The following is a 13,900-nucleotide window of genomic DNA, read 5'->3' on the forward strand; positions in this document are numbered from 1 at the left end:
TTAAAAGTCAATATACCGATTCTCTTCAAGAGAGATTAATTTAGGACAATCATTTACATTAGCCTATAATTACAGACATTGTTTTTCACATGCATGCTTCCAAGAACTGATACAGGCCCTAACTTCCCGTCTCAATAAAACGCACGATTACTTTGTTTGCCGAAAATTCGAGGGCGATATGTTGACACCATGAGATCTCGAAGGAGGGGGAACTGTAGGGAGGTGAAAGAAAAGATTGGTATAAATGCTAATGCAACCACTGGATAAAGTATCCACACCCTATCATTGTTCCCAAACAGAAGATAGAGTGCAGAACTGAAGGCTATCACCATTGCTGTAATGGAGAGGAAAAGGGTAGCCAAACCAATTATCAGCCTATTGGGAAGAACAAAGAGAAAATCACCCTCAGCATAGCGCGAAGTGAGGATGGACAAGACTACCAACAAAGAAGTGATTGATGCGAATAGCGAGACTGCATCGGAGATAACAAAGATCTTAAATGCCGCTTTTTTGGAGAAAATCGGTAGGCCAGTGTCATTAATCCCGCTCGGAACGGTGATTGCAGCCGCAAATACCATAGTGACAATCAATGCTGACGGAATTGTGCATGAGTTTGCTGTGTCTTTCATCCATGTTTCTCCTTCGGCTACTAATTTCTTATGTTCTCGAGTAAATATCATTGCAGGAGTTTCATTATGATTATTTTGCCAATCTATATCTTCGGGATTTGCAAACGTCTTTACCTCCTGCATTATAGCCAAAATGTTTGATTTGTTAACAATGTCAAGGACCACTCCAAAGCGTGCCATAATAGACACTCACATGTGATATAGTATGATATACACACCTTGCATTCTGTTGTGAATTCCAAAGATTTGCATTTCCGTGAATAAAACAAAAGTGTGGACCCTTAAGATCGTGAAATCAACGTGGGACCCAATATGTCAACGAGCAACTCTTTGAATTCAAACTAAATTTGATGGACATTTTCAAAACTAAATTTGATGGACATTTATCATATACTACGTGCAACCAAGGGTATTTATTGTAGCATTTGCCACGACTTAAATCGTGAAAATTCCATTTTCAAACTAAACCTCTGGGCTCTGTCAATGGAAAATAGTAGTTGTTTCAGAAGATTCAGTTTATTTATTTAAGTGAAACATAAATGAAGGCACAACATTACCTGAAACCACTGTAACTCACGTTGCATTTGCAGAGCTGCACCAGAAACTAGGTTAAGTTTGTTTGGAGGTGCTAGTCCTCCGGCCAAGTGCAGGAGGTTGCTTCCAGAACCATCTTTCATGTACACTATAACGCGTCGATAATCTCCCATCTGATATATCAAGTTGAAAACATTCGCATGACGTTCTATAATTGCCCTTTGAAACAAGTTCCGTCCTTCCTTGTCCCTAGCCCAAACAGAAATGGGAAATGATTCCACAATTTCTTCTATAACCTCGTGAATCCCTAGCTTTGCTGCACTATTGATTGCATCTCTTACATGTGAGTCGTAAGTGTTTGAGTCATTTAGCGATCTAACTCGCTCACACAAACGTTTGAGCAATTTAAGAGCTTGAAGATGCATCTCCTTTTGCTCTTGGATGTGTTTAATACAAGGCACTGCAATTACAAAAGTCATGGATGTAGTAACTTTCCGTTGATCATCATTAGCATATTCATAAGAAAAACAAAAGACTAAGGATGCTTCTAATTATATAATTAAAACTTAAAATGGGGATTCCGTGAAAGGTCCAATTCTTTTTTAAACAATTCCCATAATACAGTACTTTTAAGATCAACAACAATTAAAATCCATCTGCATGTTTCCATTTCAAAAAATTGCCACATATTAGTGTTTCCAACTCTAAGTTATAAAAACAACTCGATAGCTTATTGATGTGTAAGAGAACTCGAAAAATAATTACTTAATTTATTAGATAGCTAGCTTATTGTTTCCAACCCCTAAATCTATCATGGGAAAGTGTGTAAAAAGTAAATGCGCTGGAAGATATATTGATGAGTGAAAGAACACAAAAAATTAATGATTAATTTATTAGTTTCGATAGTCTGTGCAAAATATAGATTTATGACTATATATTAATCTCTTAAATCGCATTGAATATTTGGAAAATGTGAAATTCCTCAAAAAATTATTACAAAACTAATGAGTACCTATGGTCATAGTTACCTTAATAACAAATAAATAAGGGAAATGAATTGAAGAAAAGAAATGAAGTGCACAACAAAGGAATATTGCAGGAGGATAAAATCAATTCCAAGAAATTGATGACAAACCGGTAATGCAGAAGTATTCCACCAAAAGTCTGGCAGCAGCCCAATTGTATTTATGTCCCGTAACTTGAGGGTCGTCAACTGCGTTCTCAATATCACTTCTACTTCGGCTTATTGTGAAATCATTCAACTTCACAGGAACATCTTCAAGGAAGAACATGTATACATACGATTAGCGTTTTAATTTCTAGCAATATTAATCTAGTAAGTCCATGTTTTTACCAATGCGAAACAAAATTATACGTACTTTTTTTCACCTTTTCCTACAACAAAACCAAAGAAGGAATGATGAAAAACGGTCTAGTACATCGGTTGCTTTGATACCACCTGGAAAGCCCCAAGCAAACCACTAGCTCAGTACCTTGATTTTGATCCACAAGTCGCACCACATGGCTCAAAATGTTTAAGCCCAAGGTACTAGATGCAGCTTACATGATTCCTTACAATGTGGGACTGGGTGACCCAGAATATATAAGGAACCATATAAGCTACTACTACTAGTACCTTGGACATAAGCATTTTGGGCTATATAGTGTGGCTTATAGATCAAAACCAAGGTACTGGGCTAGTGATTTGCTTTGGGTGATATATGGGGTATCAAAGCAATCCGTGTACACGATTTTGTTTTGTTTTATTTTTATTTCTTCATTATGTATTCCCATCCCCAGATCCCCTTTACTTTTTTCCCGATATTAATCACTGGTCTAATGGCTTTAAATTAATTCATTGCAAAACCAAAAGAAATAATGAAATTCCTTATGTCAAACAACTAGAGGCTGGGCAATTTTTTGGTTGGGCAAAGAGGGGTGCATAACCCTGGAGAGAAGTCTCTGGTTCTTCTCGGACTACACTTGGGTCTTCCAGTGGAGGAACATCTGCTTCCCCCCACAACTCTTCCTCAACCTTTGCTTCGAAGAGAAATCTGTGGTTCTTCTTGGACAACACTTGCAAACATGCCCTCTAAAAAACTTCTCATCACATCCAAAACATTACCCTTTTTGCCTCTTCTCCTCAATATCCTTCTGGTAATTTTCTTGACTGGTATATTTGATTCAAGCCGTTTTAAGGTTTGCGTTCGGTGTAAAACTGGTTCGAGCATTTCTGGAAAGGAATATGGGCTTTTATTCATGGCCTCCACTGTTTCTTCTTGTAGCCTAGTCAAACCCATGGCTTGAGAAATAATTCCGGGTTGAAATTTTTATACCCCACGTTTTAATTCCATCCTCTAGTCCACTTATGAATTCTCAGGCAAACCCGGAGTTTTATTGGCCAACTCCTCAAACTTCTCTTGGTAGCGCTTCACAGAAACGGTTTGCCTGAATTAATTCATATTCGGGAGCCAAGGTTCTCTTACAGAACCATGAGATTCAAGGGGCAAGTCAAGAAGTACCTCATTACCATTCTAGTAATTGATTAATTCTATCAGCACTCAGAAATTCTTGGATCCTGAGGTGGTAAAAAGGACTGGATTGGAGGTACAAAACACAACCCCTCTTAACTGTTGTTGTTGCTGATGGAACAAAACTTCAGAGCAAGGCTGCAATAAAAGGGTTTCAGCGGGTGATGCAAGGCACTCAGTTTACAGCAAATTGCAGGGCTTTTTACCTTTAGGGGTTGTGATATGGTTTTGGGAGTGCAGAGGCTTTCTTCATTGGGACCAGTTCTTTGCTATTTTCAGAACACCTTCGAATGGAGTTTATTGTTGACGGGAATTATTGGGAAGAGACATATACTCCAAGAGGGACAACCAACAGAAGTGGAGCAGGTCTCAATCAATGCTAGGCAAACAATTCTCAGGAGACCATCTTAAGGCATAGTGGCCCAATTCTGCAGCTTACAACCGCTCACACCAATTACTGAGGTACATCCAGAAATCACTCAACTTTTACATACCAATGAGATGTGTTTAGAAAACCCACAACTTTACCTCTCAAAAGATCCTATGACCATAAGATCCCACTCAAACCTGATAGCGAACCCCCAACTATCAGACCATTTAGGTACCCTCATGTCCAAAAAAAATGAGATTGAAAAAATTGTGAAATTAAGAAATGCTCTGAGTCTGGGGTCGTTAGGCATAGTGTGAGTCCATAACTACTAGATGACCTGCACGGGGTCCAATTCTTTTCCAAGCTGGGCTTGAGATGATGGGGAAAAAAACAGCTTTTCAAACACATGAAGGGCGTTATGAATTCCTAGTCATGCCTTTTGGCCTTACAAGCGCTCCTTCTACTTCCAAAGCCTAATGAATGATGTGTTTAAGCCCTATTTGAGGAAATTTGTGTTGGTGCTTTTCGATGACATCCTCATCTACAGCAAAACCTGGACCACTCATTTCCTTCACATAGGCTATTAGGAAAGTGCCTTGAATTTGGCAACTTCCTTGTTTGAGGTGGTTTAGGCTATTATTAGTGATCGGAAATTCTAACTCCACACCCAAATACACATCCACACTCACAATAGGATTGGGTCTCACACGCTGGGTAAAAATAAAAGTAAAAAGGGGTGGCACGAGGGCCGGTGAATACTAGGTATTCGATAGTCTACTTTGCTGAAAGTAGGAAATTATTTTGAAGCGCTGGGATTTGATTGGTGTTGGACCGGTTTTTCTTCTTTGATTCCGCTATATATAGGCAAGCAGCAAGCTGGTTTAGGCGTGAATCCGAATTCTCCTCTTGCTCCATAAGCCGCCAAATGTCCCATGATTGCTCTTTCTTTTGTGCTTGCGACATCATAGGTGGTTATTGGCAGTTGAGCTTGATCATGGGCAGAAAACATTACTGCCCCACTTCCTCATTTGTGTGATGCTTAACATGTGGCCATTTGACCTAGTCAATGACCTTTGGACTACATGGAGGAAAATAACCACCTCCTATATTGTTGGGCTGCATAATATCCGAAATTGGCCAAGAACAAGTAATTGGGCCCAATTGTGTTACCAACATCATAGCCCAATAGATATTTAATCCAACACTCCAATAATCCAGACCCAATTTAACTAACTAAATAATCAAACGGCCTTTCACTGCTAACCCGATCTGCGGTGCCAAAAACGGGTATAAACAGAATGAAATGCATGTTGTTTAATATTTGACATGAACATTGCTCTAGAATTTACTAAGTAGTTAACTTAAAACAAGTAAAAAGCAGAGAGAGTTAGAGTTACTAGGTAGAACTTACGATCATAGATTACGCGTTGCCACCATTGATGGCGATTGCCACTCTTGAATGCAGAAAACTTTCTTGCTAATCCTTTCAATCCACAATCACCAGATTTTCGTTTTGAGACAGCTAAACCCGGATATTTTTCGACCAAATACAAAGCTATATCTGTTCAGACGAAGAAGAATTTATCAAGAGTTTAAGTCAATAGCTTACAAAACAGGTACATAAACTTGTACTATGGACAAATGTACTTGGGCGCACGTGGGGTCATGTATGTCGTAACCTATCCTGTTGAAACGGATTTTGAGATTTTCCAACTCTTGAGTACTCCAATGAGTAAGGGTGTTATTGCTTGTTAGCGACTTGCTATTTAGCATTTTAGGTAAATTTTATGAGATTATTCATTCGTCTTACCGAGAGAAAAAAAATAAAATGTATACACTATAAAGTATGAAACGAAATTGAAAAAATGTCAAATAAGACGACTCTTGAATATACTAAAAGCAGCAGTGAAATTGTCTCTCTTTTTTAATTTTTTTCATATTTAATGAACTTTTGGACTTTCAGTCATATTTTTTATTGTTTAGATTCCGTTAGTGAAGAAGAATATTAATCTGTAAATTTTGAAACGGATATAACAAAATGTTGAAAAAAAACAACAGAAGAGATATTGACAATAGTAATATAATTGAATAATACTGTTCGAACACACCATAATTAAGGAAGCATGTACTACGTACTATCACCGTCTCAAAAAGATTGTCCGGTCCACAAAATGAGACCTTAAAATTAACGCATTTTGGTCATAAAAACTCAAACTTTTTGCTGCTAGTAACTGAACAACAATGATCGAGTTTTTTCCAATTTATTTCTTGATAAGAATACATCTTTTATAAGTATTCGTTTTGCGGACCAGACAATTTTGGGACGGATGGAATATTTAAGGGAAATGATTTGCACACTCTCTTTGTTTTCTTTTTTTTTGAATGCACTCTATTTCTTGTCTTTTAATTAAACATGTGTGTATTTTTTCCACTTTATAAAGATAAGAAAAGGAGTGCATCTATTAAAAAGGGATTGCAGAAATACTATCCTTAATTAATTATGAATTAAGGTAGTGAATTCTTTGTCTTTCCTTTTTTTAAAATCGAAGGGTAATGAATTCAAGAAGGGTGTTGTTACTCACCATAATATCCGGATGTAATTACGGAAATGAGCAAAAGCGCAGCAGAATCCTCAACGGGGAAGAGCTTAGAAAAAGGATCATTCTTGGTGACGTCCAATAAATATAAAAGGGTGTCCTTCATAGCATTTGAAGCAGCCATGTCAAGCGGAGAATAGCCATATTTATCCCTGATGTATACCAACGACGGTCGTTTTTGCCAAAGGATTTTTACGACTTCCTTGTTTCCCATCCAGGCAGCATTGAAAAGGGCGGTGCGATTGAAATCGTTAACAATTTCCAGTGCCTCCGGTGGCGTCTTATCCACCAAATTCCTTACGAAATCGATTGTGCTGGTTGATCTTCCAGCCCCAACTACTATGTGAAGTGTTGTTTCTCCAAAACTTTTGATCTTCGCTGTAAGAGCGCCTTCATCTTCCTCGAAGAATCTTTGGGCGCTCGCCCAATCTCCTCGAAGTGCAGCTTGATAGAGTGGTATGTATCTCCAGTATCCATCATTCTCTATACAGATATACACCAGATCGACACCAAGCAAAAGATTATTAATTAACGAGCAATGCTACAGTATCCAAGTCTGAGTACAATATTTTGGGTGCATTTTTTATATGTGTAGCGCTCATTTTCTGCACATAACCAGGCCACAATATTTTTGAAAAACAGACAGATGGCCGGTGATGCATGTCCATGAATGGTTTACTGGTATTTAATTTTGACTATAGCTAACCATTTGAGGGCCTAAAACGAATTCACAACTGAAGAGGAAAAGGATGTACGGCGTTTCAACTTTTTCCTATTGGTAAGGTTAACTCTACCTGGTCGTGCAGTGGAGGGACAGAGGGAGCGTGCTGTGCAGCTTCGTGCTGCACAGCGTGCTGCACGGCCTCCGGCGAGGCTTTTCCGGCATCGGTCCGATGATCGGAGACGTTCACCGCGTAGAGCTCGTCGAGTTCTACATGTGCACCAAAAATCAGCTCGATCAAATATTGTTAAGGTCCTCATCCGAACATATATAACTTGAAAAAAATGAATTTAGTAGTTTTGATCCAGTGTTTCGTATCCATTAGGATTCATTTTTTTTCAAGTTATATATGTTCGGATGAGGCCCTTAACGATATTTGATCAAGCTGATTTTTGGTCCACATGTAGAACTCGACGAACTCTACGCGGTGAACGTCTTCGATCGTCGGACCGATGCCGGAAAAGCCTCGCCGGAAACTGTGCAGCAAGCTGCACAGCACAAGCTGCACAGCACGCTCCCTCTGTCCGCAGTGGAGACGGATGAAGTAGCCATGAGCAAGAACTTCGATCAGTCTTTCTTCAATAGTCGGTTAATTCCCTTGATCTGTTCGTTTGGGGACTCAAAACTCCTGCGCACGGTTTTCAATAAATTTTTACCTAAAAAAAAAAAACCCTTTAAACTATCACTTCTCTTAATTTGGGAGTCATGCAAAAATTATTCTCTCTTTCTTTTTTCTTCTTTTTCCAAAGGTTCCAGACAAACCCTTTGGATCTTGGAGAAAAGAACGAAGTATTAAAAAAAAGATTCCCTTAATTTGGTTTGAGAAGAAAGTGGAAAGAAAATAGCAAAATAACGTATTGAGCACGATAAATTTTTCTTGCATTTTCTTTTTGAACAAGGATCTGGATCCTCTCACAAAAGTGGACACCACAATGTTATTTTTAGCGATTAAAATACATTGTAGTGTGAGAAAAAGGTGAACTGTCCCAGAAAGTAATCGGAGAGGATCCCAACCCTTTCTCTTCCTTCTCTTTGTTTTCATATTTTTTTTTTTTGGTAATTAAACTTTCTTTTTCACTTGTCCCAACCAAAACATTAAAAAAACTAGGGTGTGATTTTCGCACTCCCAAATTATTAACGGCAAGGGAAGTGATTTTTGCAGTCTCAAGTTGTTAATTGCACTCTCTTTGGAATTGCGAAAATCACTCCCCTTAAAAAAGGATATCGAAAGTCAGAAAAACATCACAAGCTCTCCCTTTCCATAAATCAAGCTCTCACGGTCTCACCTCTCTGATCTTTCCCTCAACAGCCATATTACCGTCATCTGCAACGTCAGCAAGTGAAATAGTGGTAATTAAGTATTACATCTCTTGAATGGAAATTAAGTTTCACTTTTCTGTACTTAATGGTAAAAATCTCTTTTTCGGGCTTCTTCATTTGTCGGAACTAGTAACATGCTGCTTGGCCACCGATTTAGGAGAGAGAACTTGTATAACTGGTTCTACCCATATTGTGGCACCAAACTTAGTTACAGCTAGGAGCTCCAATGATTTCTACCAAAAAACACAACACCAAACCCAACTGATTTCTATCAAAAAAAAGCACAACGGAAGTTACCTGATTTTAGCCGACAAATGGCCGGAATGTGAAAAGCTCGCCGGAATCTGTAAGTGAAATCGGTATTGGGTTCGGACAGACATCGAGACTGGAGTGAGATCGGTACGGTTAAAGAGAGATAGAGAGAGAGAGAGACTGAAGCGAGGGGACTTGGTATTCATCCACTGAGATTGACGGTAGTTGGAACATTATCACTTCAGTTGGGACATTAAAGTTTGTGGAGACCCACGTGATGTTAATATGCCTATTTGTATATTTTGATGGGAATTGATTTTGTCATTTTTTTATTTTTTTGTTAATGTCATTTTTTTTTTTTACAAAATAAATTATTTAGTAATAAAGACATTAAGGGGAGTGGCGTTAACAAAAAAGGGAATGACAAAATCACTCTCCATTTTGATTTAGTTAGGAGTATTTTCTCTATAATTTTGACTGTATAATCGGAGATATTGACCTTTGAATTCCAACGGTCTGCGGGTAAAAACTTAAAGTCACATAGTTCGGGTGTAGGAGCGTCATTGGTAAAAACGTCTTCGAAACACATGTCATCCGATCTGACTATTAAAATTTGCGAGAGATATGATTGAGAGAGCGAAAGAGAAGAGCTCATTCATTCTTGTTAGATTTGTGGGAGGGTTTCAACCTAAAATCAATTGTAATGAATGAAGTAACTTTTAGAATATATTAACCAAATTTAAGTGGTTTAAATGAGCAATATAGGACAAGTCTAACAATCGCAATGGAAATCACGCCTGAAGAGATGTGGGAGGTTGTAGATAAGGTATAATCCCACCACTGAACAACATTTTGCCACGCATGAAGAACAAAATTTCTATAGAGGTTCTGATCACATAATGGTTATTATCACGAAGCTCCTGTTCCTATGGCTGACCTCACCTAAGAGGTGAGCCGGCTATTTTATGCCATGAAAACGGAAAATTATTACTTGCACTGAGGACTCGTTTGGACGAGGTATTAGGTTTGGAGGTATTATATAAGAAGTAGAGATTGGATAGCAGAGGGTATTATGTAAGAAGGGTAGGTCCACATTTATGTGACGGGAGATTAAATAATACTTAGTTTGGATGAGGTATAAAATGAGGGATAAGGTTGTTTTATAGTTGAATGGAAGAGAGAGGGGGTATTATAAGGGGGGATTCCACATTGCCGGCTCCCATCCTAGCCATGTGTAAGCCCCCGGGTATTCCGGGGGGGGGGGGGGGGGGGGGGGGGGGGGTGTTATGGAGGAGGGGGTATTAAGATATCTCCGGTTATTGGCTTGCCAAACCACGCCATAAAAGAGGGCCCACGTATTAGAATGATGTATATTACAATACCCCTTTCTATTGTGACATCCAAACAGGCCCTAATAGCATTGTGAAAACGGAAAATTATTACTTGCTCTAGTAGGACCGTCACGAGTGCTCAGTGGGCCTTCTTCACTAGTGCATTTGTGTAAACTCTTCTAATCCAATCTATCCATATCTGACTAAATTCCAAATTCAAAATCCTAAAACAAACTGGGCCTGTTGACTTTGCCGTACACCTTATCATGTCCAACTTGAAAGCAAAATAGGTTTTTTGTACCCTTTCTCCTCTTTCTAATAAACTCTATAGTCTCATGCGCATTCAAAATATAATCAGAAATAAAACGTGAAGGCACGAATCCATTTTGAAATTCAGACACGAAACTTTTCAAAATTGACCTCAATCGATTAACCAACATCTTTAGTCACCAATTTGTAAAGCACAATGCACAAGCTAATGCCTTTTTGTCCAGAAGAAATAAAACTTTTTGCCGCCCAATAGCAAATATCAAGGAGTTCTTTTAATTTATCAAAAAAGTTTGAATTTTTCTTGATAAAAATACATTTTATGTAAATTTTCCTTTTGCGGATCAGACAATCTTTTTAGGACGTTTACAAATTTGAAAGTTGAGTAACAACCTTTAAATGTTAAAGAATACATTTTTAATTCTGTTTCCATTTACTTATAAATAAAAAATGTAAATTCAATGTGTATTTTATAATTTATTTTTATCCTTTTGTCACTTTCTATTGCCTACGAATATTAATTATTCTTTGGTTTTTCAGTACCAAAATTTTAAAACTTTTTTCACTCTCCTGGATTTTTTGTTAATAGCATGAGTTCTATAAGTTGTCCAAAAAATGGTTTTTATTTTCCAGAAATGCCTTTTCTTACATGTATAGATGATATGGACATTCTTAATGTAATACCCGTATTTGTCTTAAAAGTAACTTTACTTTAGTTGTGTATTTGGAAAATAATAGAGAACAAAACAAAAGAAAAGGCAATCGGTGTCTTGTGCAATGTGTAGAGCATTTTGTGTGGGCACGTGCTGAACTTAAGAATTAAGCTGGAAGTGGAGCTCATAAGGTGAACTTGGTGATTTGAATTGATGACTAATCATCAGTTACTATATAAGTGAACTTGAAGGCTTGAATCATTATGGTGGTAGGAAACTAAAAAAAATAATAGTCATTCATAGAGCAAAGTTATGAACAGTGGGTTCAATTTTGATAGTGATGAGATCTTGTACGTTGTTCTTTGAAGAGGAATATAAGGTGCAACTATATCTGATAACAAGGCGGTTTAAGGGTGAGTGTGAGACACATGTTTTTTGTACAACATTAATGTTAAGTTCTTGTTGGTTGTGCTATGTGCGGTGACTGTATGTCGTGGAACTGTTTGGTATGTGGCGGGGTGACTAGGCTAATAAGCGATGCCAAAAGACAAGTTGGCCAATGGGCTATGGTGAGGCTAGTGAGGTGGTACGTCATCCGTCATATACCGAGGAGGACCGGATATGTGGTTCCTTTTATGTGGAACGGGTTATATTCGTGGTTGGTGTTAATACGTGGTGGTTATGGTGGTGCAATTATTGTAGTATTGATATTGTACACGTTATTATGTCTCACACACTCCTGGAGTCCTTTGGACTCCAACTTGCATATTGGTTAGTGGGCCAGGAGCGTGCCGGTGGTGCGGACTTGTCCAAGTTGCTACGAGAGTGGGTTGTTGTTAATTTGCTATAGAGATCGATAGTTGTAAATTATATAGTTTTTGGAATATAAGACAGATTATGGTCTTTTTAATATCGTGGTGCTTGAGGATTCAGGTCGTTACACTTAATTTCCTTCTCAATCCTCTGAATCACCTACACAACATGTGGATATTTTATTGGCAAGAGGCCAGGGTAAGGCTAGAAAAGCAAGAGGTGACAACTAAAAAATAAATAACAACAAATTGCATTATCTAAAAGAGAGGGAGGTCTGTTTTGTGGTATGTGTCGAAGAGCATGAGCACCAAGCAAGCCACCAAGCCTAGATGAAAGAGAAAAATTCTACTTTTTTGCTTTAATTTATTTATATTTTGCACTCTATTTTCTAATATTCCTTTGTAAATGCCAGATGACATTCAAAAAGATCTTTTCCGGACTAAAAAAAAGTTAGTTGGTAACAGTTTCTTTCCCAGGGCGGAGATTTGGGTCTCATATTTGTATTCCAAATTACATATTTAAATTATGTCTGAATTTTAAATTTAGATTAAATTAAATTAAATTAAAATTACCCCAATTAGAGTACTACTGTATAATGAACAAATCACATATCATTTTAAACTTTTTACACAAACTACCTTCATAGTTTTGACACAAACTACCCTCTGATTCTTGGGTTCAGCTCCCGTCCAGTAAGGCTTACTGTCCAATATTGGCCAGTATGCCATTTTTCGGCTAACATCGGTTTTGTTTGATGATCGGATCCGTTCATATTGTAGATCTCATTGAGACACATAACCAAGTCAATAATCATGTCCATCGGATATAATTCACTACAAAATTGGAACACATTTTATTTTGGACAAATGGATGAAAGGGGTTCCAATCCAATGTGGGTATGTATTTTTTCCCAAAATTAATGGATTACAATAGTGTATTAAATGATATCCGATGGACATGATTTTTCACATGATTATGCATCTCGACGAGATCTACAATATGAACGGATTCGATTAATGAATGAAACCGACGTTAGCAAGAAAATGGCCGACTAGCTAGGACGGGACAGTAAGCCTTACTGGACGGGAGGTGAACCCCTGATTCTTTCCCATATCCTGTCCAATGGTTGTCCAATGCCATATCTAGGGCTACAAATGAACCGAACTGCCTGCGAGCAGCTCTTGGCTTGGCTCAGCTCGACTTGACTCGTTTAGTAATTAAGAAGAGCTCGAGGCTCAAGTTTTAGGCTCATTTACTAAACGAGTTGAGCTCAACACTCAAAAGCCCGGCTCGGCTCGACTCATTTAAAGAGACTCGTTAAGTAAATTAGCGCTTGAGCTTGAGATTTAGACTCATTTAGTAAACGAGTTGAGCTCGAACATTATAAAGCTCGGTTCTGCTGGTTTGCACCGCTACATGATACGAGTGATTTTTCAATGCTGAGCGGGTATATCCTACGTTGTAACGCCCCAATTTTTCGGACATGTTAATTAAATCATTTTTAATTGGTTTAATAATTTATAAAACTGATTTAAGAAATGAAATTTTATTAAACAGAGTTTAGCAGCTGAAATCTCGAATACCAAATTCAAAACTACTTAACTGTCTTACAACCCATCGAAATAAAATAGACTTTGACAAATGTGATAACACTTTTGAAAATTCAAATAACAATACTTTAAATTAACAGAGCTTCTAAGGGTAAGGCAACCAAGGCTCAACAAACTCTCATTCCTCAGTTGGGAGGTCCTCACTCTAGTATGGATCGTCTTGCAGCAGATTCTGCCCTTCAGTTTCTTGATTACCTGGCATGAAACGCTAGCCCAACGGTACTACAATGAGTTTTGAAACTCAGTAAAAAATCTCAACCCTACTAACCCCT

At 38.0% G+C, this 13,900-nt stretch overlaps 1 protein-coding gene across 2 annotated transcripts; it reads right to left on the reverse strand.

Moving 5' to 3' along the window:
* On the reverse strand, positions 1-9,195 carry LOC131324751 (uncharacterized). Of its 2 annotated transcripts, none has more exons than XM_058356857.1 (6): positions 9,000-9,195; positions 6,647-7,144; positions 5,476-5,625; positions 2,299-2,439; positions 1,207-1,623; positions 1-746 (listed from the first exon to the last, which is right to left on the reverse strand). In XM_058356857.1, exons 2-6 carry the CDS (start codon positions 6,873-6,875, stop codon positions 700-702), a joined length of 984 nt encoding a protein of 327 aa, XP_058212840.1. In that variant the 5' UTR covers positions 6,876-7,144; positions 9,000-9,195; the 3' UTR covers positions 1-699. The 2 variants fall into 2 exon arrangements, with proteins under 2 accessions (XP_058212840.1, XP_058212839.1); XM_058356856.1 differs by having other exon boundaries at positions 1,187-1,623; positions 9,000-9,194.
* Positions 9,196-13,900: the final 4,705 nt, after the last annotated feature.

This window comes from Rhododendron vialii, chromosome 4a, assembly GCF_030253575.1.
Source record: "Rhododendron vialii isolate Sample 1 chromosome 4a, ASM3025357v1".
NCBI lineage: Eukaryota > Viridiplantae > Streptophyta > Magnoliopsida > Ericales > Ericaceae > Rhododendron > Rhododendron vialii.